This window comes from Buteo buteo, chromosome Z, assembly GCF_964188355.1.
Source record: "Buteo buteo chromosome Z, bButBut1.hap1.1, whole genome shotgun sequence".
NCBI lineage: Eukaryota > Metazoa > Chordata > Aves > Accipitriformes > Accipitridae > Buteo > Buteo buteo.
Genome location: NC_134204.1, coordinates 23,942,933 through 23,969,521, shown reverse-complemented (window position 1 = coordinate 23,969,521; position 26,589 = coordinate 23,942,933). Strand labels below are relative to the sequence as shown.

General features: G+C 37.3%; 2 protein-coding genes across 3 annotated transcripts in view; one reads left to right on the top strand and one right to left on the bottom strand.

Annotated features, from left to right (window-relative positions):
• The window catches only part of PPWD1 (peptidylprolyl isomerase domain and WD repeat containing 1), a 21,766-nt gene extending 19,314 nt beyond the window's left edge, over positions 1–2,452 (bottom strand). For both annotated transcript variants that reach the window (XR_012648809.1, XM_075019405.1), the window contains exons 1-2: positions 2,255–2,452; positions 1,100–1,202 (exon numbers count right to left, since the gene is read on the bottom strand). Coding sequence is in view for 1 of the 2 variants with exons in the window: in XM_075019405.1 (XP_074875506.1) it covers positions 1,100–1,202; positions 2,255–2,450 (299 nt within the window). In the remaining variant the exon portion in view is untranslated. The remainder of the gene's footprint in view (positions 1–1,099; positions 1,203–2,254) is intronic.
• CENPK (centromere protein K) lies at positions 2,437–26,589 on the top strand. Its single transcript, XM_075019406.1, has 10 exons — positions 2,437–2,610; positions 5,854–5,955; positions 7,981–8,037; positions 12,028–12,100; positions 16,308–16,354; positions 17,660–17,742; positions 17,862–17,960; positions 18,249–18,378; positions 22,654–22,707; positions 25,579–26,589. Exons 1-10 carry the CDS (start codon positions 2,437–2,439, stop codon positions 25,735–25,737), a joined length of 978 nt encoding a protein of 325 aa, XP_074875507.1. The 3' UTR covers positions 25,738–26,589.

Sequence of the window (26,589 nt, the reverse complement as noted above, 5' to 3'; positions counted from 1 at the left end):
GCTCAGAACACCTGGCATGTGATAAATTTATTTTATATGTATTTGTTAATCAAACCGGTTCTGTAGGCCTTGCATAGTGTGTTCGTTTTGCAGGGCAGTGTTAGCCCTTGCAGACAGGTGCGATTGGAAACATTGTAACTACAGATGATATGTACATAGTTCGCTCTCTTTTTGCCAACCCAAAACCGGTTTTGTTGTTAACTATCCTGGAGGATGTGTGTTTGGCCTCAGGGATTGCAGTGCTTGGGATCTTGATGGGCCATTGTTGTATGCATTTGTGGCGGGGGAGGTGTACAGCCTTCATCCCTCGACTCGCCCAGCAACAGGGCGTGCAATCGCAGAAACAAGCCCACGTGAGCCCGGACCCTAGACTTTAACCTGGCAACAAAAAAACTATAAAAAGGGAACTCTGAGGGAGGGGGGCGCGCGCTGTTGGTGGAGCAGAGACTCCCCGGCCGCCCAGCGCTGTTTTGCCTGTTTGTCGCTTGCTTTAATAAACTTTGATTGGATTATCCGTGGGCTGGCGTACAATTTTTTGTCGCCCCTTATAACATGGCATTTTTTTCAAGAGTGAACCGTTAGAATTTGTTGCGCTGCATGTTTGCCAAGCCCTTGAAAAACTAGTTTTACACGGTCAGGTCGGAGGATGGCCCAGTGTATGCCTGGGAAGATGTGGCTGAAGACAATCACGAGTATGTGTATGAAATGTTTTTACCTTTAACTGTTCTGAGGACTGGCAAACATCCCAGCTGAGCCAGATATGCGCTCCTGTGTTAGCAGTATTGGCTGTATGCTGTTAGTTCTTTCTGGATCTTTGTTGAAACATATATAAGTTTGATCCTTTAGTGAAATAAATGGAATCTTGTACAGATAGCTTGAGCACTTAATTCAGTTGCCGCATATATTGCACATTGCAATAAGGATTTTAAGATCCTCTTTTAGTCTATTTAAACAATTTTTATCTCACTTCTTTCCTTTGCACTTAGTTTTCTGGACACAGTAACTTTACATTATTAAACTTTTACAGTGGAAACTTCCTACCATATACAAAAAAACATCTCTGACAATGAGATACAGTAGAAAAAAAAAAGACACTTACTTAGTACATGCTACATGTGTAATGACATCTCTGTGCATGTAACTGCGTTCATACATTGAAGCACACGGTAGATTTTCAAGGTAGACGTGTTCAAATTCAAGAACTAAACAGAATAAAAAGAAAAATCAGGAACTTTTTTTTTCTCATAAAGGTACATCTAGCTTCTGTTCTCCTTTACGCTTGAATAGTTTACTCCCATTTTGGTCAAGACTACACTAGGATTTTGTGCAAACCTAATAAAGGAGGCTTCCAGTGTGGCTTTGTACTCAGAGATTCGCGGCAGACTAAAGCCACCCAAACTCTGCCTTAACCCATAAAGATGCCCCCTTTTAAAGCAACTGTTACCGTGGCTCTGACTGCATACAAAAAAATTCAACACAACACTTTTTAAAGTTACTGCCAGCAACCAGATCATCCACACCTCACTTTCTTCCAAAACCAAACGCATCCCTATTGCGGTTCAGAGATTCAAGGTCCCACGCAGGTACCGTGGCTTAAATTCTCGGTGCTAGCACCTACCTAGTTCGTTGTTTAGCTGGCCCACCTAAAATAATCTGATTTTCTACTTTCGCCTCCGACTTCTACATCCTAACCGTTAACACCCGCGCGGTGTCATCTGTCACCGAGCCGCATCTGTTGAACGCCCTCAAACTCACGTTGACGTTACGACGACACCCAGAGAGCTGCGAGGTGCCGGACGCGTAAAGGCCGTGTGTCAAAGCACGGCCCGCAGCCCGCTCCTGCTCCCCCGGCCCGGGGCAGCGATGCCGGCGCACAGACCCCGCCGCCGCGGGCGGCACGGCTCCAGCCGTGCGGGCGCCGCAAAGCGGGGCCTCCGGCCGGCCTCCTGCGGGAGAAGGAGCAGAAGAAACACGGCGTGCCCGGCCTACGCCTCTGCACCCGGGGGCGGGGGGGGCCCTCCCTCCACAGCCCAGTCGGTTTACGTACGAGACGCCGCTTCAGGCAACGGGATTCCGCCCGCCGGCCCCGGCCCCGACCCCGGCCCCGGCCGCGGGGGAACCGACCGAGGGAGCGGCCCGGAGGCGATCCCACCGCTTCGGAGCCGGCCCGGGGCAGCGCCACGGACGGACGCCTCCCGCGCCGCTCCCCAGAGAAGGGGCCGGCGGGCCAAGGCTCCGCCGCTCCCCCCGTTACCTCTCCTCTTCTTCGCCTGGGCGGCCTCCCCCGGCAGCGGCCCGACCCAGCGCTCCTCCTCATCCTCCTCATCCTCCTCGTCTGCCGCCGCTGCCGCCGCTGCCGCCACCGCCTCCTCCTTCTCCTCACGGCCGCCCGCCGTCTCCAGCTGCTTTCGCTTACGCTCCGAGTCGGCCGACGCCATGCTGCCGAACATCACTTCCCAACGACGCGTCCCGCCCGCGCTACGTCCCGTTGCCGGGCGCTCTAAACGTGACGTCACGGGGCGCAGCGAATCAGCGCCGAGCGCGCGCAGCGGAAGACGCGGGCAGAGCCGAGCCGAGCCGAGCCGAGCCGAACCGAACCGAACCGCTATGGTAAGGGGCGGCTGCCGGCCGCCCGCCCGCCTACCTACCTACCTACCTACTCTGAGCGCCGCCGCTGGCCCGAGGCGGGGGCTCCCGCGTTTCGGCGGCTGAGCGGAGCGGCTCCCCGGCCGTGGAGCCGGGGCGGCCGTTAGGGCGGCGGGGACGGCGGCCGTTAGGGCGGCGGGGACGGCGGGAGGGGAGCGGGCTGGCCCCTGCCGCCCTGCCTGCCTGCTCGCCCGCCCGCTCGCTGTCGCCTGGGGAAAGGCCGCGGTCATCCCTGGCCTGCGAGGAGTAACCTCCTTCCTCGTGTTCTCCTGTTGCTGGCGTAGTACTGGGGCTTATGTCGGGGAGAGGGGGAGATGCCCGTCTGACCTCTGTTGTGGTGTTATTTGGATCCTGCTTTTATTCTTCTTCCCACGGTGAACTCCTGGTTTTCTTTTTTTTGGGGGGTGGTGGTTTTTTTTCCCTATCAGTTTTCCCAGGGCTGCTGTTACTTTCCTTTCTCATCTGTGAATTTCTTCCAGTAGTTGGTCGTTTTGTTTTTGTTGACATGAAACATTACCCATAAAGCTTCCCTGATCTCTTGGCTGGCAGAGTGTATACAAAGCACGCTTGTCCTTGCATGTATTTTTTACCTAATTATGTGGCTGTAAAATGCAGTAAGAAGGATTAACTTGTGATACTGGAATGCATTAATATTAGTGACATGCAAAAAAAAGTCTTCAGTTTTCAGGTATGGTGTACAAATAGAAACCTAATTTTACCATTCAGAAATAGGCAAAACTTCAATCCACAAGGAAAAACATTTGAACATGATACTTCAGTGTATATACTTTGTAAGGTAATTAACAGCATAGTACTGGGGACTACAAGTCAGTTTGGCTTGCACTACAGAGACTTGTAGTATCTTCTCATAATGTGTACGTTTTGAAACTTTGTGTGAAATCAGTCATGGGAATTTTGAGGGTCAACAACAATAACATCATAACAACTTAAATATTTGGGGAGGGGTAGTTGGCTATGTACTCAGATTTATTTCATATAATGTTTTCATGTTGATGGATTGTATTATTGAGGGGGGACACAGGGGGACAGGACTTTTTACTCTACCCCTATACACCTTTCAAATTTCCAGAGGTTGTACCTCCTTTTTCAGCCCCCCCCCCTTTTATTTTTTTCATTCAGGCCCTCTTAACTCTGCTGTTGAGTCTTTTGGGCATGATGAGAATTCTGTTGAGGGGCTTTTTTGTTTGTCTCCTTGACGGTTTTTGTCTGAGGAAAAAAAGTACATTGAATCTCAAGACTGCTTAGTTTCTTTACTAGCCTTCTGCGGGGGACTTCTCTGGAGGTATTTCAGAAGTCTTAATAAATTATGTTTATGTTATGGAGACATTCCAAGACTCTTAGGAGGATAATGATTTTCCTTTGCAAAAACTGTCCTCATTAGACCTTATCAGGTCATGGCAATCCACATTTTCTAGTGTTCTGTTTTTAACTACTGATGCAATAAATTTACCAGGAAGGCTTAGTAGAAGTATTGCTACCTTTTAGTTCTCTAGAATACTTCCAGTGTTCAGTGAGATGTTCTGTTTTGTGTCTTAGCCACTCTGCTATGGCATACTTGAACATTGAAGGTAGTAGTTGAATATTTCTCTCTTTTTAAATTATTCAAGTGTCCAATGTAATTTTCTGTGATACTGCATTTTTGTTCCGAAAATGAACAAAAGGTTGAGTTGGGAATTTCGGCATCATTAAGAAGGCAGATGTTTATTTCTTCTTTAGGTCTTTATCTTTTTTTAATGTCTCTTTTTAATCGCTAAGTATTTGGTGGGCTTAGTGGTCCATTTAAGTTTTGTTTTGTTTTTTTTTTTTAAGGGCTTCCTGCATCTTGTACGTCTAGGAAATCCTGGTTGCTTGTTTTACCTTAAAAAAATTTCCCTTTGAGTGCCATTTTTACCCTTCTTGGTTTTTTTCCTCTTAATTGCTGTTGTTGTTCATCTATGTCTTTATAGAATTAACTAGGATTAAATTTCTGAATTTGGATGTGTTTCTATCTGACCCAATAGTTTATCAAATTTTTTAATTTAACTTGGGTTGATTTTTCTCTTGACTGTCCTGGTGTCCTCTTTGCTTGGTTGCCTGCATATCTTTCATGGGCTTTTTGTTTGTTTTTTTCAAGTAACCTCCAGGACACTTTAATTTGTTAATCAAAAAGATTCTAAATTCAAGTTGTCATAAGGAGATATAGGTTAGGACATCTACTGGAAGACAGAGCAGAAGTAACTCTGCCTAAGAACTTTGCAAATTCATGGAAAAGAAGCATGGCTTTGTAGATGTGAGATTCTCTTACTGTTTCTTTACTAAAGTTGTGTCCTGGTTTCAGGTGGGATAGAGTTTTCTTCCTAGTAGCTCGTATAGTGGTGTATTTTGGATTTAGTGTGAGAAAAATGTTGATAACACACTGATGTTGCAGTTGTTTCTGAGTAGTGTTTATACTAAGTAAAAGATTTTTCAGCTTCTCATGCCCAGCCAGCAAGAAGGCTGGAGGGGCACAAGAAGTTGGGAGGGGACACAGCCAGGGCAGCTGACCCAAACTGGCCAAAGGGGTATTCCATACCACGTGATGTCACGTCTAGCATATAAACTGGGGAGAGTGGGGGCAGGGGGATCACTGCTTGGGGACTAACTGGGCATCAGTTGGCAAGTGGTGAGCAATTGCATTGGGCATCACTTGTTTGTATATTCCAGTCTTTTTATTATTAGTATTGTCATTTTATTATTGTTATTATTATCATTATTAGTATCTTCCTTTCTGTTCTGTTAAACTGTTCTTATCTCAATCCACAATTTTACCTTTTTCTTTCTGATTCTCTCCCTGTTCCTTCTGGGTGAGGGGAGTGAATGAGCGGCTGCGTGGTGCTTAGTTGCTGGCTGGGCTTAAACCACGACAAGTTGTCAGGAAATAAAAATCACCATTGCAGATAGTCAAAGCTGTTTTGAATATTTAGGGCTTTGTGATTCAATCTTAAAAAAACATCATTAGTGTCTTCAAATTTTACTATAGTAGTATAGTTAGCTGATTTTACTGAGTGATTGGGTGCTATTTAGAAATATAGGGAAGTTAACTGAAAGCTTTGGAGTCAGAGGGATTGCTCTGTTACCTGCTAGTTCAGGTCAAATAGGTATGATTCAGTAAGCTGTTAATAATTATTGTAGATCTACATAATAATTGTTCTATTTGCTCATTAATAGGCTGAATATTTACCAGAAATCACCAATGACTCAGTTTGTCCTGTAGATGCCAAGGAAGAACTCTTGAATGAATGTGAGAGTATTTGGCAGAAGATGGAAGAGGTATGCAAATCAAAAGTGATAGACTAGATCTGTTGTAAATATTCCTTAGCATTTTTTTGTTCATCTTCCTATCCTTCACTGCATGCTTACCACCACCTTCCAAAGAAACCACCACAACAAAACAAGAAAAAAAAAAAAAGGGAAGAGAAGATCTTCAGAAAGGCCAAAGGTGGAAGTGCTGGCAGGGGTAAAGAATGCCTTGCAGTGTCAAACTTTGTTTACAGTGTGCTGATGTTATGATTTAGTTAAATAGAATAGGAGTATATGTTAAAACTATGGAAAATTAAACAATTTACTTGTGTTCTGGTAGTACCAGCACACTGAGACTCGAGAGCCTTCCCTCTTTAGCCTCATGCAAGATGGGTTTCAGCTGCTGTTCACAAATACTTTGGATCTTAAAGGAGAAAGAGAATGGGAGGAGAAAGAGCCTTACCAGGATGATGATGTTAGCATATGCTCGTGCAAACTGACAGTTACATCCTCAAGAATAAAATTTATCTATCTCAATATATGGTCCAATATGCTAATAATAACATTTTACAGGGAGTTATTTTTATTTACATGAATCCCAGGAAAGATAAGCTTTTAACAGTTCTGAGGGAATGCTATGCATCCTGTAAGATTCTGCTGGTTCTGAAAAATTATGTTCTAAATTATATTTTGAGAGTCTTAATTGCTTCACTCAATTTTATGTGGTATCTATATGCTATTTGCTTGAGTTCTGAGTTGTAAACTCAAAGCATTAGAAGTATCAGAAACTGAAGTAAAAATACTTCTAAACTTAAAGTAGAATAAAGCATAGACAACCTACAGTGCAATAGTTTTACAGAATTAAGATTTAAAAAGACTAATGTGATTTTATTTGCTGTTACAGGTAACTTATCCTAATATTGAATAAGTGGCAGGGAATCCTCTGTCTAGGTTTGTGAAATACCATAAGTTATCAACACAAGTTTTGGTTGGCACCACTTTAGAAGATGTGAACTTTATTTGGAAGTTTCAGGTTAGAAGGGAAGTTAGAAAGTTTATTATTTTGAATTTAATTGATAATCTTTGATATCTTGTTCCCAGCATCCCCCAAACAATATAGGAAGTGATAATGTGTGTTATCTTTGGAAGTTGATAAAAACAGTGGATTTTTATTACTTCATGATTGTTGCATTCTGGATGCATGCATGTTTCAGCAAAAAGTTTAAACAACTAACAGTCACTGAATTAGCTCCTAGGTTATATGGTTTATGATGTAATGTTCCAATGGTTATGTGTCAGCATTAGCAGTTTTTATTGGAGAAATCCTGTATTGTGTTTTGGTTCCAAAACGTTAACAGCAAGGTTTCCAAAGTACTGCTTATTAGTTTTACTGCTTAATAGAATACATCCTGTCTCGTCACTGGGCAGGTTAAATTGCTGACAGTTATAAAAGTTTAGCAGCATCTCCTGCTGAAGCCTTGGATATCTGGGGTGGCTTGAATTTCAGACTTAATATATATCCCATTGCAGTCATGGGAGCTGATGTAGTGCACTTCTAAAAATGAGACCATTTCTGAAGTGTACAGTATATTGCCCTAAATGAGTTAAAACTGAAAATGTGTATTATAATGTGATTGCTCTGTTTGGAGAGCCAGAATAGTAGCAGCAAATGTGTTAACTTCTCAGCAGCTTCCCTATTCTGCCTTGTCCGTGACTCACTCTTCCCAGTTTCTCATGTTCTTCATCTGGTCAGTGTCTTTCCCCATATGAACTTTTCCCTCATGACTTGCCTCTTTCCTCAAATCATACATCTTTTCTTAGCTGCTACTTTTCTACTTTTCATTTAATTGAAGTTCTACTTTTTTACTGTGGTATGATTTCAAAATATTTCTTAATTTGCTGTTCTGGGTCAGGCTCTGAGGGATGTAGTAGGAGCCAAGTCAAAACTCTTTTATTCCTATATTAAACAACTTTTGTTCAATTTCTAAGCATTGTGTTTCCTTCTTACAAAAGGGAAGAGTAAGTAAATGTTCATTTTGTTTGTTTTCTATCAAGTGCCAGAGCAAGCTAAAGGTTCAAGGAGGAAAAACACTGCCAAAATCAGATACCAGGGTAAGACAATTATTTTTTTATTCTCTACAAAATACTTAGTTGTCTTTAAAGACATGGTGTGTTTCCAAAAGAAGGAAACTAAACTTACTCTCTAAAGTTGACAGCTTTACTCTGATTAACTTTGAAGCTGTATTCTGAAGTATGTGTCTAGCAAATACTGAAAAGTTGCATTTATGTATAGCAAAAAGGTTACATGCAGTCCTGCCACACAACTGATAAATGACTTAACATAGGCAGCAAAATGGAGTGGTATGTAACTTCAATACCCATTTGGACTATTTTCTAATCAGTGTACAAGTAATTTGTGAAACTGTATGGATCACTTTAGTTTTGCTCTGGAAGTCTGTATTTGCAAATTGCAGTTGTTCCCTTTGTGGATATTGGTAGGAAACTGATATGCTTGAATTACAATGAACAGAGTGATGCTGAGTGCATGAACTTGAGCTCCTGTATCCCTCAAATTTTGGGGAACATGCAAAAAGGCAATGCTGGCTCACTGGTTAGTTGTTCATAAATTCTAAATAGGAACCTTTAAAATAGAATTCATATGAGGACCCCAAATTCAGAAAGTATAAATAGTTAAACATTGGGCTGGTTGGGTAAAATATGCAGGTCTTATAAATCTCCATCTTATGCGACTTCACTAAGAATATTCAGATGGTTAATTCAATACACTTGACTGAATAATTAATAAAAAGAGCACTTTTCAGAGATGTATCTGTTGAATACATTCAGATGTTTTAATGACTGTGTAATGACATTAAACTCTTGCTGCTAATAATGTATGTTCTAAAGTATTATTTAATCAGAATAAATAAAGGAAGATGTATATTCAAATGCATAAAATACAACCTTTTTTTCCTTTCAGGATTCTGGATAAAAACCTCCAAGTAGAAATAATTTTGTATAATTTTAATTGGGTGTAGATTGAGGTTTTTATGTTTCTTTGCAGCTTTACTGAAGCACATTGTACCCTTGTAATTAATACTTAAACTTCTGAGATACGCTTTTCTTGAAAACTGTCATAGCAAGACAATGATTAAATGGAGTTGCCAAAATTAAGATGAAAATAAGATTGCAATTCATAATAGAAAGCAGGGAGGAGAGAAAAAGGTCACGTTATATCCTCTTTCTTGGGATATTATTGCAGCCCTAACATAGGCACTTGTATTGACCTATTAGTCTAACCTCAGTACCTGGAAAATTTATGGAGATCATACTGGGTGCTGTTGAAAGACATTTAAAGAACAATGCAATCGGCAGGCAGAGTCAACATGGATTCACAAAGGGAAAGTCCTGTTTAACTAATTTGATATCCTTCTATGATAAGGTCACCTGCCTAGTGGATGAACGGAAAGGTGGTGGATGTAGTTTTTCTAGATTTTGGAAAGGCTTTTGATACTGTCCATCACAGCATTCTTCTGGACAAGCTGTCCAACTGTGAGATGAGCAGGTACATGGTATGCTGGGCAAAGAACTAGCTGAAGGGCAGGGCTCAAAAAGGGTTGTAGTGACTGGGGCTACATCTGGCTGGTGATTGATCACCAGCGGTGTTCCTCAGGGCTCAATTCTAGGGCCAGTCTGGTTCAATATTTTTATCAACGATCTAGAAGCAGGAGTTGAATGCACCATTAGCAAGTTTGCTGATGATACCAGACTGGGAGGTGCTGTTGACTCTCTCCAGGGATAAGAGGCCTTGCAGAGGGATCTAGATAGTTTGGAGCACTGGGCAATGATTAAGGGCATGACATTTAACACAAACAGACGTTGGATTCTGCACCTATGGTGGAGTCACGCTGGGCACAAGTATGAACTGGACAAGCAGTGGCTGGAGAGCAGCCCTGCAGAAAGGGATCTGGGAGTGCTGGTTTGATGCTAAGCTCAATATGAGGCTGCAGTGTGCCTTGGCAGCCAAGAGGGCAAACCACATCCTGAGTGCATCAAACACAGCACAACCAGCCAGTCAAAAGAAGTAATTATCCCGCTGTATTCAGCGTTGGTGCAGCCTCACCTTGAGTACTGTGTGCAGTTCTGGGTCACACAATCTACAAAGGACGTGAAGGTCCTTGCATGAGTCCAGAGAAGGGCAACAAAGCTGGTGACAGAGCTGGAAGGTGCATCCTACCAGGAGCAGCTGAGGACTTTGGGCTTGTCTAGTTTGGAGATGAGGAGGCTGAGGGGCAACCTCATTGCTCTCTACAGCTTCTTGAGGAGGGGAATTGGAGAGGTAGGTGCTGATCTCCCTGCTACCCAGTGACAGGATGCATGGGAATGGGTCAAGGCTGTGCCAGGGGAGGTTCAGACTTGACATTAGGAAGCATTTCTTTACCAAAAGGGTGGTCAAGCAGTGGAACAGGCTTCCTAGAGAGGTGGTCAATGTCCCAAGTCTGTCATTGTTCAAGAGGCGTTTGAACAATGCTCTCAATACGCTTTAACTTTTGGTCAGCCCAGAAGTGGTCAGGCAGTTGGACTAGATGATTGTTGTAGGTCCCTTCCAACTGGAACTATTCTATTCTATTTTTCATTATAGCTGGCAAAGAAGCTATGTTTTTCTTCCTTGCTGTTGACCTTGTCACTAATGTTCATTCCTTAATTGCCTCAAGACTGTAATCTTGCCATGTACTCTCTGGTTTTATCCTTTACATTTGGGGTCTGATTCTGGTCTACGATATAAAGGGGTACTTACTGAGCAGCATATTTTGCGAAGAATGTATATAGGGCATGAGCGAGAGGCATCTGATGTACATATTTGCTGTATGTATTTGTCTGTTGAAAAGACAGTCCTTGATTTAAGGTTGCTGAATGAAAGTGTTAATTTATTGGTAAGGGGTTTTTTGTCCAGTTACTGGAACATCCAGAACATTTCATACATACTTTTTTATCAAGTTTAAAGGAACAAAAAATGAGCTGATGGTACTGCCAAGAGTAGTGCTCCATTACAAAAGAGATGACACCATGTGATCTAGAAAATAAGAAATGTTTGTATGGTGATTTTTTCCTTTTGTTTGGGGTTTGTTTTCTTTTCCTTTATTTTAAAAGGTTGGCTTTTGAAGATGCACTTTACAAAGTTATTCTGAGTAGTGAAAAGCTAAGCTTAAGTTGTCAATTCTTGATATTTTTATTATAAGAACTTAGCTGATGATTCTTAGCATATTTTTTTCTTTTTCATTGATGAAAAGCCAAATACAATATGCAGTGCTTCTTACGGAATGTTTGACCATATTAGCAGTACCTTTTGTATTTAAATGTATGCTTAATTTCTTACCAGATTACTTGTAATATGATATCTATATGTAATTTACAGTGTATTTGGAGAAAAATTACAGGTGTAGTCCTCAGTTTCAGGAAGTGGAATAGTAATAGTGAATATATTCTTTCTCTAGAACATTGTAAGATATTTAAGTACATTTTTAAAAATCTATGTTGTTTACTTAGGGTTTTTTAATAAACTTTTCTGAACTGGTGTTTTTTCTTACTGCTCCTGTATTTTCAGTGATAACAGTGAGCTAGAGCACTATTTCTAAAGCATTTTTTGTTGGGTCCACAGATGTCGTTTTGATAGAAGATTTATTTGACTACTGACTTTTTGGAAGCCAATCTTTTGTTTAGTAATCACACATATCAAGCACAGTCCATTAACCTTAAATGTGTATCAGCCATGCATCTAAGGAGTGGGGATGTGAAGTATTGTCATTGCTTCTAGTGGCTCATCTTCAGTTGTGGTTATTGTGTGATATTACAGACGAAATAGGGGGAAAAATGCCGACTCTGACTACTTTTGATTTCCCCCTTTTGAAAAAAGAATAAAAATGTTTCTTGATCCCTGCGAGTGGCTTTTCAAATCTTTTGAAGGAATAAGTGGTCTATTGTAATAGATGGTCTTTTGTTTTCTGCTGTATGAACTTAATTGAATTTCTGTCCTGTACTATCTCATTTTACTCCATTGCATCTCAACACACTTCAAGAAATGCTTATTTTCTTCTTGCACAGCTTTCCTTGTTAACAACGCGAGTGAAAGCTTTACAAGCGGAATACAATCAATGGCAAAAAAGAACTCCTGAAAGTAAGTAACTGCTTCCATATAAGGTATACTTAAACTTCTGCAAAGTCTCTTTCATCTAGGCATCTTAAACTGTGTATATATCAAATGTCTGCTGGTTTATATTTTTGTACTATAACTATTAAAACATTAAATTAAATACTTCCCACAGTAGCATGTATGTTTCATTTCTGTATTCTTCTGGTACTTCAGTTCTAAGTGAACTTAGAATTCAAAGTGAATTCTACTAAATCTTATGATTCTGGACAAATAAATGCATGATTCATATCACCATTCATCAGTCAGTTAAATGGAAAAATAACTGTTAGCAGATCACCTATCGAAATAACAAAAGTTCAGTATGCTGTTACCCTCCTTAAGGTTTCTCCTTTCTGTGATTGTTTCTTCTCCGTCTTCCATTTGTATTTCCTTTTTAGGACAGAACTACTTTGGCAAATAATTTTGTCTTTTAAGAAGCTGATATTTTTTTTTATCTTTCCAAGTACTGCTAATAAACTAACAATAATTAACCCAGACATATTTTTAACCATACATTCTTTGATTTTTATAATTAATACTTCACAAAAGTGTGTTGTATTATGACGTACTAGCTGAAACTTTGAAGTAAACCTTTAGCGGTAAGCCCATTACACCATAATAAAATATCTATCTTTGATTTAACAGGGGCCAGAGATTTCAGGTCAAGAAAAGGTGGTAAAAGACATTTCATTTTAACAACACAGGAATCCAGATCACTTATTGATCCTGAGAAGCACAGACCACTGAGACAAGTAGTAGCTCTCATATTTTGTTAGGCATTATCAGTCAGAAGGTATAAATTCTTCAGTCCTTCAAAATTCTTTTTGTACATAAGCATCAGTGCTGACTGATTTCACTCTGTTGCAAGGCTGATGTGGCCAGATACTGAAAATAAAACCATTCAGAATCTAAGTGTGAATAAAGTAATCTGTTTTTTCACATCTCCCATTTGGAGACTCCTAAGTAGTAGTTCACACTACATTATCATTAGTATTCTGATAGCACCTTTCAACCTAGTAAAACTTAGTAGTTAATCTTTAAATGGATAAACTGACTTATTTGAATATTTTTATGCCAGAAGAGGCTTGTTCTTTTTAGTGTTTACAAAATGATAGGAATCTGTTTTAGAGAGCAGATGGTAATTTCCAGTATTTTGTCATTTGGCCAAATTGGAATGCATTTTCAGATGAACATTTAAGTCACTTTTCCAGCTTCTTTTAAAGTTCATGTACTTGCTGCATACTGTGATCAAATAGTAGGAGCTGGAAAAAAAAAGTTTTTCTTTCTTATAAATAGAATAGAATATTAGAATAAATTCATAGTTCATGTGCTTTGTACACCTGTCTCTAAGAATAGTCAGCCTCAAATGCTTCTTAGAGTTATGTAGACCAAAAGTATGACATTGAATGAATTTGGGAAAAACTGGTTCTTAGCTGCTGCTCATGAATAAGCTTCTGGCTTAAACCAAATTAATTGAAAGCACTTACAGTTTTAGTCCAGGTAAAATACCTGGAGATGTAAGGTTTTCCTTAGTAAAATATGTAATTATTTTAAACTTTAAGCTATTTGCTTAAAAATATTCTTGGGGCTTGACCTATTTTTATTGGCTTGCTGACTTGGTTTGCTTAACCATTCATACTTGCTCCCAGGTGATAAGATTTAGATTAGAAATCTTGATTTTGTACTAGAGGAATGATTTATGCATATTATAATGCAAAGAATATTCTGCAGCAAAAGCTTTGCCTTTATGGCTGCCTTTCTGAGGTAAGAAAAAAAGTTGCTGCTAAGAATTTGAATAGAGCTATAGTGCTTGTAAGCACAGTAGACTCCTCATTTTCATACATATTCTCTGTCCATCTTGGCTCCTTTCTACCTACTGTTTGTTTTGAAGGAGGAATTACTTAATTGAAAACATTGGCTGAATTTATCTAAAAAGGTATAGCAGAAATTCTAATTTCATACAATTTGCTGGTAGAGCATGCATGTCAGGCTGTCTTGTTACTTTAGTCTCTGCTTTTAGTAACAGCCAGTTCATTTCTTGTAAATGAGGGCACATCAGCATTTCAATTTTAAACCTTATTTTCTGAGGTTATAACTTGGCAGTTCTACATTTCTTTGGGCACAATATTGGCAAACAGACTTGAATCCACAATGCAAATTTTATTTTTGCAAAGCTTTTACTTTAGTCTCTTGTTCTTTCTCAATTTCTGGTACTATTTATGTAGCTCTACAGCTGCTAAATCAGCTGAATTAAAACTTTTTAACAAGCATTTGGCCCATAAAAATAGAATTTAACTTTTACCTTTGCAAAATAAGGAAGTGGAAGCAACCATATTTTAAACCATATAAAACAGTTGTGGTCCCTGCATAATTTCTATTTTTCTTTGCAAAATATCAGTATTCTGCCAAATTCCATTTTAATAGGAGTTACTGTATAAACATATGCATAGCAGTTGCTTTTACATTCCTAGCATCTGGTAGTATTTTGCTTAGTAATTGTACTATGTATCACTAGGCAATTCTGTTTGACATCTGATTTTTGGAAGTGTAGCAATTCATAACTGAAGAAGATTTAACTGATAGTAGGTAGAGCAACCTGTGTTCTTCATAGCAGCAGCTGCCATAATGTGTTCTCCCAGTGTCTTACATCTGCATTGCTCCTTCATAAATAAGGGTTAGTGATTTCTTTCCTAGCAAGATGTGGCCTTCTCTTCTAATACTCACACAATATGAATATTGAATGGGAAGCACGTACTTGGAGTTAGGTATCTAAAAATGAAGAAGTGTTAGAAACCAATAGTAGAAATTGATAATTCCAGGTAGTGAGGGCCCATGATAATCACAGGGGGTGGGCAGGGGAAGGAGTTGTATGGGATTCTTCAAATACACCAGTGAATGTCAATAGAAGCACACCAATGAATTTTATCATGTGTATGTAGGATATTCATGTCATTAAAGAAATCTTGCTCTGATAATAGCACAGACCACTACCTCCCACAGCTCTTAAACATAAGCTTGATTTGGGAGCACTCTACTCAAATTTTCTGTCAAAATTTAAAGACAGTAATTCTCTCTCTATGTAAAAGGGATTTTATTGTGACATGTAATTAAATGCACTTTGAACTCAGTAGTTTTGCTGATTTTCATCTCAGAACAAACACTGCTTTTAAAACTGCTGATCTAAGGATTCTCAAAATTCGTGGAGATAAAAACTATAAAATTACTTTACCAAAAAAGTACTTTTATACATTTATGAAATCAACTGGTTTGTATTTAGGAGATATTTAATGCTTTTATGAGAAAGTTAAGGGTTTTCCTTTTTGTTAAAGGAAAAGATTTTTTTGAAGTAATTAGGATTAGAGATTCAGAGCCCAAGCTTGGACAAAAAATATCCCCATCATATTAAGATTTAAATCTGTTACAGTAGCTTTCATTTTTCCTCTTAATAGATTCAAATGCTTCAATTTTTCAAAAGTCAAACGTTTATGCAGATGCTGTAAGTTGGCATGGAACTGAGAATTGACTGGAGTCCATTGAAGGCTATCAAATACAACAGTTCACTTTTTATTCAGAAAATCCATGACCCATAAATTGCTGCCTTTTGCAGAAACATTCTGGGGAACATTACCACATCCTTGAATAGTACTGTACTTTCCCTTAAGTACTGTTATTGCTCTGGGTTAGAGTTAGGATACTGGCCTTGCTGGGCCTTTCCTCTCCCTACATGTTGCTGTTCTTGTGGACAGTAAGGATGGTGACTTGCTTTTTAAGTTCTTGAAGTCTGATAGGTTTTATAATCCTGATCAAGCATGTGGGAGGCTTTTCAACAAGGAACTGGAAGACTGGAAGAATTTGATTGCCCACATTGGTAATACTGATTGAATACCTTCCACTGAAAAAAACAGGCTTGAAGTACGACTATACTTTGCATTTCAGTATTGTACCTATTCCTATATACCTGAGCTAGTTCAGGTATAAAAAATAACACAGAAGCATTAATACCCCACTTGTTTCAGTCTAATTTAACTTGATGAAAAGTGACAGTAGGTTAGCCCAGCAGGACACCACTGCTGCTGACAGCCAAGCTAGTTTTTTAGAGGCTACAAAAGTTTCTCTCTAGCCAGGTTGCTTTTCAATGTAAACAAGTCTATATCATCTGATGCAAAAAAACCCAATTCATTTTATTTTTCAGTAATTTCTAACAATCCAGATGTACTGTTAGCATTAGGAAAAGAAGAGGTAAGTCTTTTCGTTTGTTACAAGGTAATTAATTTGGGGGGGGGGGGGGGAAAGTATATACAATTGTTGCCGTTTCCTATAACCACTTCTGTGGTGGACTACTGCTAAGATACTGTATATGTTTCTTCAGGCACTGCTGTAGTTGTAGTGAATGATCTTTTAAATGGAAACTTTAAATATTGCATTTCGTACTGATATAAAATAATGTAACATTACGTGTTACACAGAAGAGTCAGTATTCTTAGATCCAGAGTTCTGTGGCAATAATTTGCAAATAATTTGAGTTCTTCCAGCTTTGGAAGAAAGAGAAAATCAAGACTGCCTTGGGGGTAGCATTGGACATAGGTATGCAACATGACCAGTGAATATTCCTGTGGCTATGGCTTAAAAAACCCCAAACACTTCTGGTTTTCTTGTTCCTAGCAGGTTTCCTCCCTCTAGTATCACTCACAACAGGGAACCCAACTGCTATTAAGAGTTGTTTGGTTGCACACTTTCATTTGACTGTATTGCTATGGCATATTTGATCTGATATCCTATTTTGTGGCCTGTCTTGTTGAGGATTCCATATTTTTTTCAGATGTTGCATATATAGAGCATAATTGCTTCTGTAGAGTATTTTCACAATTTTTGTGAAATATAAATATAAAGGTTCTCATAGTTTGTATGGAAGGAGACAAAATATATCCAAATCATAGTTTTGTATTAAAAAACCATAAACTACTAGAAATACTAGTTTGTAGAACATAATGCATTAATGAAAGACCCAGTCCACTGAGAGTCCACTGTTCCCTATCTTCTGGCTGCAGTATTTTTATTTCTCCCTCTTTCCTCTCCCAATTATGTCCATATCACTGTAGGCCATTTAATTAATGCAATTAAGTCTTTCTTTGCAGCAGGTTTGTTTTCTGAGTGCTGTATGCTTTATGTTGGTGCAATTAGCATGATTCTTTCTTGCAAGCAGTTGCAATGATTTAGACAACGCAGCCCTGGTAGAGCAGATATCTTCTCAGTCTTTCATGAGATGAGCAGTTCATGTGTGTCCTCCATAGTCTGCTTCAGGTACAATCAACTACGTTTTACAGAGCTTCAGTAAGACACTAATAGGCAACTGGTGACAGTAACATTTTAAATAGCTCCAAGTGGATTTAAAAAAATAGTGTGTCACTCCATAGCCATATTTTTTTAAGAAATTACAGATAATTTTGGCCCTCTTTACCAGATTTACAGATGTAACCTTACACAGAACAAATACCACAGACTGGGTTCTCTGCAAACTCTACGTTTATTTTTACTTTTTTATAGTTGCAGAAAACAAAGCATGATCTTGAAATGGTGCTGTCAATAATTCAGTCAAAGAATGAACAACTGGAAGAAGATCTGAAAAGGTAAGACAGTAATGTGGACTTATGAATGCTGTAAGCTTTTTTTACCATGCATTATTTTTTTGACTGTCCAGGAAAACTACTTATCTGTTGTGCCATTTCCTACTTTACATGTTTCAAAGAGAACAGCAGTGGCAGGAGGAACAGGAGCAGGTAGTAGATGCTCTTAATAGAATTGAAGAAGAGATGAAAACCCAAACTAAACAACTTTCCAGAAAAAGGTATTTCTACAGTGTTTTTATATGGAAGAATTTAAATATCAACAAAAGAAAATGAGCAAAGAAACTCTTAAAACATACTCCTTGTTTTGTTAGATAGATCAAATAATAACTCAGTAATCCATATTTGAAACATGAAAAATATTGCTACTCTCTGCTTATATCCTGTGATTCAAGATGTTGAATTCACAACAGTAGAAAATAAGGGATTTTTTTACTGAAGAACTTTTCCATTAATTTATTGAATTTCATATTCTATTGCTATGTTTTTACTATTAATTTGAATGTTAGAGCACTTCAGCAACTGCAAAATAAAATGTTGAAAGTAAAGTCGTATAAGGAAGGACTCTTGAATGCTCTGGGTGAATTCCTAGGAGAACATTTTCCCATTCCAGAGAAAGGTGGAATTACTAAAAAGAAGGTAAGATTTTCTTAGTAACTATTAAATTTGGAATGTGCAATTTCTGTTTAATTAGATGCAATATCTTTTTAAAGTCACTAGTATAGAATCTGCAGTTCTATTTTGAAATAAGTAGAGTTCATACTGCTGATCCTTTAGGTTTAATTGATATTTTTCACGCTGGCTTATATTATTTAAGGCTGTTTGCAGCTGGATATTTTCTTTTTTAATGCGTATATCCCTTACCCAATGAGATGCACAGCAATGTATTGTATTTCTTACTGAACTGCAAGCTGTGCCAAATTTGGAAATGGTGATGGGTTCACTCCAAATTGTTCCATTTTCTTTTTTACTGGACTAGGCAAGTGGCCTCATATTTCCCTTGGCAAAGCAAATTTTAATTGTCTCACAATGTTTTTGGAACAATAATAAGGACAAGTGTTTATAATTATAGCGCAGTTTGGAATGTTAACCATCAGTTTCTCTTCAGGCTAACTGGGCCAAAAATTATCTTAAAACTTTAAGGAAAATAGGCAGTCAGGGAGCATTTTGCATAATAAATTCAAAGTCTGCAGTAAAAATAAACCTTTTACCATTACTATTTGAAACAATAGTTACAAAAGCTACAAAAAAGGCGGAGGTTGATTTTTGGTTTCAGACACACTTAAGAATACAGAAATAGAAAGGATTTCTTCAATATAGTTCCCTGTTATTTCAGACAACCGCGTAATATTTCTTCAATATTGTAATTGAGCTCCATTTTAAAACTAATTATTTTTGTTACTACTGTTTCTGTTGGGGTTTGTTCTCGTACCTCAGTACTGTGGTTAGAAACTATCTCCTAATTTCCAGTCTAAATTTGTTCATGTCTAACACAGATCCATGTATTCTTATGCCAGTATTGTCCCTAGTATAGCTCGTTCTTTCTTGTGTTTATTCCTCCTGATAGTTATAGGCAGCAATCTTATACCTGCTCTTTCTTCGTTTGGCTAATTGAACTAGCAAAGCTTTCTTGTTCTTATCCTGTAAGGTAGGTTTTTTTCAGTTTCCTGACTTATCCTAATAATACCTATTTTTCTCTATTTGCTTCAACTTGGATTCATCTTTTTTGTAACCTGGTAAAAACCAGTATTATAAACAAAACTACTAGCTCATAGTCATCACAAAAGCAACTAATTACATCCTTGTCTTTTTCTTCCTGTTATTTCCAACTGATGAGCTCTGAGCTTTTAATAAAAAAAAAAAACAAACCAACTTGTTTTTGCACAGAAGTACGTATTTTGCACATAAAAATACCACACGAAGCCTTCAAGGCATGATGTCCATTTTCAAAGTCTAATTCAACCATCTTATTCTATCTTAGTTCTTCTGCATATCAATGTCTTCCAGTTTCCTGTTGTTACTAAATATGATACATTTTGCTCCAACATTAAGAAATTAAATCTTCAGGGATTTAATTAACTGTAATCTTTCAATCATGTATTTCCTGATTTCAGCCTGGTATGTCATCTCCCTATTTGCTGGTTCTTACTCATCTTAAAATTGTTCTAGGACAAGCCTCTTCAAACACTGCTGACTTTCCTAGATGCATTTTAAGCAATTATCTGGTTTTCCCATATGTATCATTATTATTTTCTTAAAAATATATTTCCTATAATGAGATACACCAGTTTATTTGCTCTCATTTATGTATGTCGTAGAAAAATATAGGCTGGAAGTGACTTTGGGGATCTTCCATTCCAACACTATCAAGGTAGTGCCAATGTCAAAGTTAGATTGAGTTGTTCATGGTCATATTCAACTATGTTTTAAACATAAGAAACAGTGAATTCATGTGTGTGTTTCAGAATTCTGAGGAAGATTTTATGTTAAGATCTCCTGCCTCAGAGCAAAATCAACTGCTTGAATTTTCTCAGCTTCTGCTATACTATCAGAAGTTCTTATTAGCTCCCCTGCCTTCATCTCTCTTCCATACAATTTTTCTTATTAAAATCTAAAGAAAAAAATAATCACCCAAGGTGTAGGGATTAATCACAACCTACCTTTTTTTTAATTTTACTTAAATATAAAATTTATTTTGATAAATTTCCAAGCAAGATATTATCTTGTCTTAGTTTTAATTTTATTTATGCATTTCCTGAACTCTTAAACACAGTTTGTTTTCTGACAAGTCTTTTTCTTTCTTTTCACTCCTTGTGAATTCATAGCTGCTTCTCTATCTTTTGACTCAGTTGGATCTCAATGGCTCAACTGCAGGTCTCATATAATCTGCATCTAAGTGATTAACTAAAGGCAGGAGAGACAGCCATTTTCACCTATATTGTTTTCTTTGTTGTGTCAGAAATACAAATTTTCGGCATTAGCAATGAAATTTGCTGCTATGTTGATTTGGGGGAACACATTATTCACACCTATTATCAGCTTGGTTCAACACTCTGGAAGCACTGAATTCTTTTAACTCTGTACATCAGTAATTTTGCTTCACTTCATGGAAACTTCCTGTGTTCTCAGTAGTTCTGTGTGAGGGCAAATGTGCAAGGCTGACGTCTGTGGGGCATGGCTCCAGAGTAGTCTGAACTGCTCCAAGCCTTGCTGTTCTGGTTCCAGCCTCCTTTCACCAGGCACCTGCATTTGGGAGTGGGAGGAAAGACTGAATCACAGCAGCCCATGTTAGCTTCTGTTGCCATGGCCCAACACCTTTAGTATAGGTAGTGACTGAGGTTAAGAATTATCTTGCATTTTAAATCTTGGATAAAAAAAAAAGACACATTTTTTCAAGATAAGAAATATGAGAAGTCATATGTTGAGGAATATTCTTTATGCCAATCTATCTCATGGAAGGGAGAAGGTGCCTTTCAGGTTAAATATATGCTGAGCATCCTGCTTATAAGTGACTTGATAAGCATTAATTAATTAGAGATACTTACTACATCGGTGGCACTTAAAATACGTAAGTAATATAATTTTGCAAAGCAAGATATACAATGTATATTATAAACCCAGCAAATTAAGTTTGCTAGTTCTGTAAGAGTGCAAACGTCTTTACACTAATATCCTTAGGATTTTATTCTTTGTATATCAGTTTTAGTAATTACTGAAGTCATAACCTAATTTCAACTTTGAAACATTAATATTGAACCCACTACCTAAGTTACGAAGTAGTATTTTTGACCAGTGAAATACAACAGCCAAGGTTATGAAGTGTCTCCATGATCGCCCTAAGGAACCTTTTGCAGCTTCTTATTGTAGATTCTATTTCCTCAGCCTAGTATCAGGATAATGGCACAAAGATAGGCATTATTGAGACCTAGCTCCATGGTCTGCAAGGCTTCCATGGAGCAGGCACTATGTCCCCCTTGTGGCTTTCTGAAGGTGAGAATATTAAGAACTGTGACTGGAAAGAAAGGAGCCAGAGCTTGCCTTTCACGAATTATTCTTTATTCCTTGTATTCCTTTTCTGTTCCAGAAGTGGACTTTGTATAAGGTGCTGCATGGCTGTTAATATCTTAGGACTTAAGTTGACATATTCAACAGCAGTGCTGAGTAAGCAGTTGCCGGTGCTGTATTATCTCCTTTATTTTGCTGAATGTGAAGTGGATGGGGAAAAAGGATAAAATTGAAAAATAAAAGAATCAGGTTCACCGTGCAACAGCACAAGCAGCTTTGTTGGCAGTGCTTCCTAAGGAATCCATATCAATTTATAGGCAAATGTCTTGATTTGCTTGCTACAAATGAAAATAAGTAATTTTCTAATGATATTTTATAGATTTTTCATTTTTAACTATTCTATTTCTTTTGGCCTATTTTTTTAATTGAAGTTGAAGTAAGAGTAAACAAATATTCATCGGCCAATCATGAAGAAATATTAAGGCAGTATGAGCTGAAGTCTTGAGCTGTGTCAAATTTGCATTGTAAACATTTTTGTGAAGTTCATGAAAAACATTTTTTTTCCCTAACAGATCATATTCACAGAATGTTTTGCACTGTACTACATTATAAATATGTACTTGGTTTTATTTAAATGTAAGCCCATGTAGATATACTATGATTGCTTAAGATTAATCGTTTTTAATAATTAATTAAAAATATTACATTTAAAGTGTATGATACTGAACTGGTAGATTTAAATACTACCTTGTATTTCTGTCATGACTAAATCTAACTAAAAGTCTTCATCTGTTGTGTACTATGCAGTCATATAATTGTGTGATTATTTTTCTTTGTCAGTTAACATTTTTCCTGACTATTTAGTTTTGGGTTTTGTTAATTTGGCTGGGGGTGTGGTTGTCTTCACAGAAGTCTTTTGAAAAGCCAGCTGTAGAACTGATAACACTGCATGAAATTTTAGAGGTAAGACTGTTTTGTTATGTAGAGATTTGGGGGATTTTCCAAAACTCAGATCTGTTCATAATAATATTAATAAGTAAATGACAGTATATGACATATGGTTAAGATAGTTAATTGAAAAGTAGAATGTTTAAGAATGTTATGTCAGATTTCTATTTTAATTCCTATCAAATTAAAAGCCCAATTTTTTACAAGAGATGTGGCAATAATTCAGATAACTAAATCTTCAGTTTAAGCTGAGGAATTATTATCCCTTATTTCTTAATTTAATGATGATCATTTTAAAGAAGTTTTATTAGCTTTAGTGGCTCATATTAGAGGAGACAAATCCTATGCTTAAGAAAAAAATGAATTGTTCCAATTCATGCTATACTTTCATACTGTTTCAATAAAAGTATTTCTGAAATATAATACAATAACAGTTATAGAAGGACCAATTAATGTGTAGTCTTGTGTATTATCTGGATTATCTCCTCATATGAGGAAATCAATCAAATCAGATTCATGCATTTCTAATCGATTTTCTAAGTATGCCAGCATTGCTTAGTGTGTCTTTTTAATCACAGTGCAATTTATCAATTTGATTTGCAAAGCATAATTTTGAAGGAGCATTAAAAATCTTTTCACTAGCATTGTTCCTTCTTGTCTTCAATATAGTGTTTGAAGTGAAATTTCCTATTCCTCCTCCATCCTCACTCTTCAGATGGTTTTAAGTCTTCCCTGGGGGAAAGAGTTTTTTCCTGAGGGAAAACTTGATGAACAACAACTTCTTGGTATTAGGGTGCTATGATCACTATGACGTTGTACTTTAATTTAAAGTTCAGACTTTGGGCTTACATCATCAAAATCATTTTACATGCTTCAAGTATCTCAGCATGCCTATTAATACCAAATTAGTCAGAGCTTGAAAACAGATCAGAATTTAAAACAGCCACATTCCCTATGGAATTAAAATTTTAAAGCTCTTCTAATACTTTAAAATTGCCCTTCATATTTTTCTGATATTGTTAATCTCCTCAAAACGTGAACACATCCAAGTAATGTCTGACTTCCATTTGGAAGAACATAACTACTTCCAAAAATTCAGACTTATTTTTAACTGTCTTGGAGTAAACTGTAAATGTCCCTTATCTTTGTTTTATGGGAGGTTTTTTTTGTTGAGCAACTTGGTTCTAACTTCAAGTGCCTGTTCAATTTCAAAGGTGTTGGAATCCTCAGTCTCCATGTGTATGTTTGTTAAATAATGAAAGTGTACTTTTTTAATAAATCCACTTTGACAAGCTAGGTGTATACATTTCTATTATTTAGGTATATCAGTACCTACTTCATTAAATTAGCTTAAGTAGTAAGCAAGCAGTAAACTTCTCATGCAAACCTCAGAATTTTTATTATACTACTACTTATTCCAGTAATAAGCTGTAATTTTTTACAAATTTAGTAATTCTTTTCCTTTTAAACAGTTTGAGGATTATTCCTTTCTGACTGAGAATTTAGTGAACGAGTTTAAGATTTGAAAGACTGTTTACAATACAAATGCATGTAAAGTTACAGCCATAAAGGCTATTTTGGAATATCAGATGTCAGAAAAGACTAAGTAGCAATACTTCTAAAATAATGCATTTGGAGTAAATACTCATAATTGGGGCAGATAAGTACAAAAGACATAAACTGGAACAATTCTTCAGAATGTTCTGCAAAAGAAGAGCAGTATTTTTTTTCTTTTCAGATTTTCTTTTAATAGCACTTGATGAAAAAAAGAGTAAAGTCTGGTAGTGAGGATTTTGAGTTTTTCTTTAGCAATAAAGAGGCAGGCAGAATATTTTGTACCTACTGAAATTGGGAAAGCTATAACATTTAGAAGCTCTGAGTAGACAGGTGAAATATCTGGGATGAATAGAGAGAGAGCACCATGGGATAGGCAAGATTATTTAATCTGTATTGTGTGCAGTATTCCCCATGAGCAGAATTATGAGGACACAAACATGGTCTCCAAGAACAGAAAAATAATGTCAAAACTGATTTTTTTTTTTAAAACTCCATTAACTAATTCTGTATTTAGATAAGGAACAAAGGAGGAATAAGGAAGCATCAAGAGGAGGAGAATTGTTGTAAGGTACTTGTCATGCCTAAACAAGAAGTGATATTAAGAATTTGGATAATCCATTTATGAGATGAGCAAAAAAGATTTGATGTGCAAATGTAGTGAAGTTAAAGTAGGACTATGATGTTTAACTTTTCACAGGTGGAGACTTTTTTATTTCTAACACTCCCTACAAAAGGACACAAAACACAAAATACAGGAAAAAGAATCCTTCTCAATCTAAGAAGACAAGACTTTTTTTTTTTTTTTTTTAGATTAACAAAATGAAATTTACAAAACTTTTAACATAGACATTCCTTTCTGCTAAAATCTGAAAGAGTGAGGGAGAAATACTATTTGACAGTAAGTCATTATGGTTTTGAGGCAAGGGATTCCCAAAAAACTAGCTTTCCATCTTATTTAATGTTTTTAATCTTAAATTAACAGATACTGATTTAAAGATTAATTATATAAGGATTTACCCACCTTCATGTTCAGCTTTTTTAGGCATTGACTGTTACACTAAGCATTTTTGACAGATGGTGAAAAACTTAGTCTGGATAAAAGGAGAGTTCTGATTCTAATTTTTACATCAAAAAAGATGTAATAAAGTTAATTGGAAGTTCTTCGTTTTACTTCTACCTTGAACAGGTCTTGTATTTCTCCTGTAGTCTTGTATTTCTTGTATTGCCTACATAAGTGTCCCATTATAATAATTTGTATAAATTCAGTTAAAGGAGATAAAAGTCTATCTCTTTTGTTCATTCCTAAATCTTATCCTTTTGGTCTTCCAGATTCTTATACAGAAATTAATGAGCACACCACATGACCCTTATGTAACAATCAATGACTCCTTTTGGCCACCTTATATTGAGCTGCTGCTACGATATGGAATTGCCCTGAGACATCCAGAAGATCCAAACAGAATGCGCCTAGAAGCCTTTCACATGTAGTGTGACCTATGTGTTTATTTTAAACCAGTACTCTGACTAGAGGGCTAAGACATTCTGAAGTTCTATGATAATCTTTTTTGTATGAGCAACCTCTTCTTCTTGGATGATTTGATATTTTTTTCTTTAATAAAGTTTATATTTGGTCAGAGGGTGAAATATGAAGACAAATATTTTTACTTTTAACTGCTCAGTTACAGTTGGCTTTGTTTTATGGCAAGTGATGCCAGGATTTGCAGTGTGGAGGGTTTTTTCATCTCCTTTATAAGATGCAAATTCAGGTGATGCATAAAGACATTTAACAGTCCTTTTTACTTTAAAAAAAATCATACTTTATTCATTACTTTTCTCTTATGTTCCTTTCTTACATTGCTTTAAGTCTTCTCCATTTCCTTTAGTATTTTTTTGTACTCTGTAGAGGCAAAATTTGTAATAACTCAGCTCCTGCTGTACATGGCCTTGTGAACATTTTGAACTAACAGTAAAGTGTCATCTCAAGAATGTAGGTTTTCTGGTGTGTTGGTTTTTTGTTTTTTTCCAGAGCTTTTGCAAATAAATTTATTGGCTTTAAGATAAACACTTAGGAAAGATGATATATCTTTCTGTGCAAAGGGCCGCAGATGTTGAGTGTGTTGTGAGTGTTGAGCATGCTTCCTAATCAGCCCATATTGTGTTATGCTATATTGCCTAACAGTATCTGTCTTCACTTTTTCAGATGTAGTTTATCCACTAGTACCCCCAAGTCCTTCACCGCAGGGCTACTCTCACTCTACTCATCGCCCAGCCTGTATTTGTGCTTGGGATTGCCCTGACCCATGTGCAGGACCTTGCACTTGGCCTTGTTGAACTTCATGA

What these genes read in the sequence shown, in the direction of transcription:
- CENPK (XM_075019406.1), top strand. Translation starts at nt 2,437, where the DNA reads ATGCTGCCGAACATCACTTCCCAACGACGCGTCCCGCCCGCGCTACGT. An exon ending in TTTGGCAGAAGATGGAAGAG is followed by an intron (nt 5,956 to 7,980) that starts GTATGCAAATCA and finishes TTTTCTATCAAG; the next exon opens with TGCCAGAGCAAGCTAAAGGT. An exon ending in TGCCAAAATCAGATACCAGG is followed by an intron (nt 8,038 to 12,027) that starts GTAAGACAATTA and finishes CTTCTTGCACAG; the next exon opens with CTTTCCTTGTTAACAACGCG.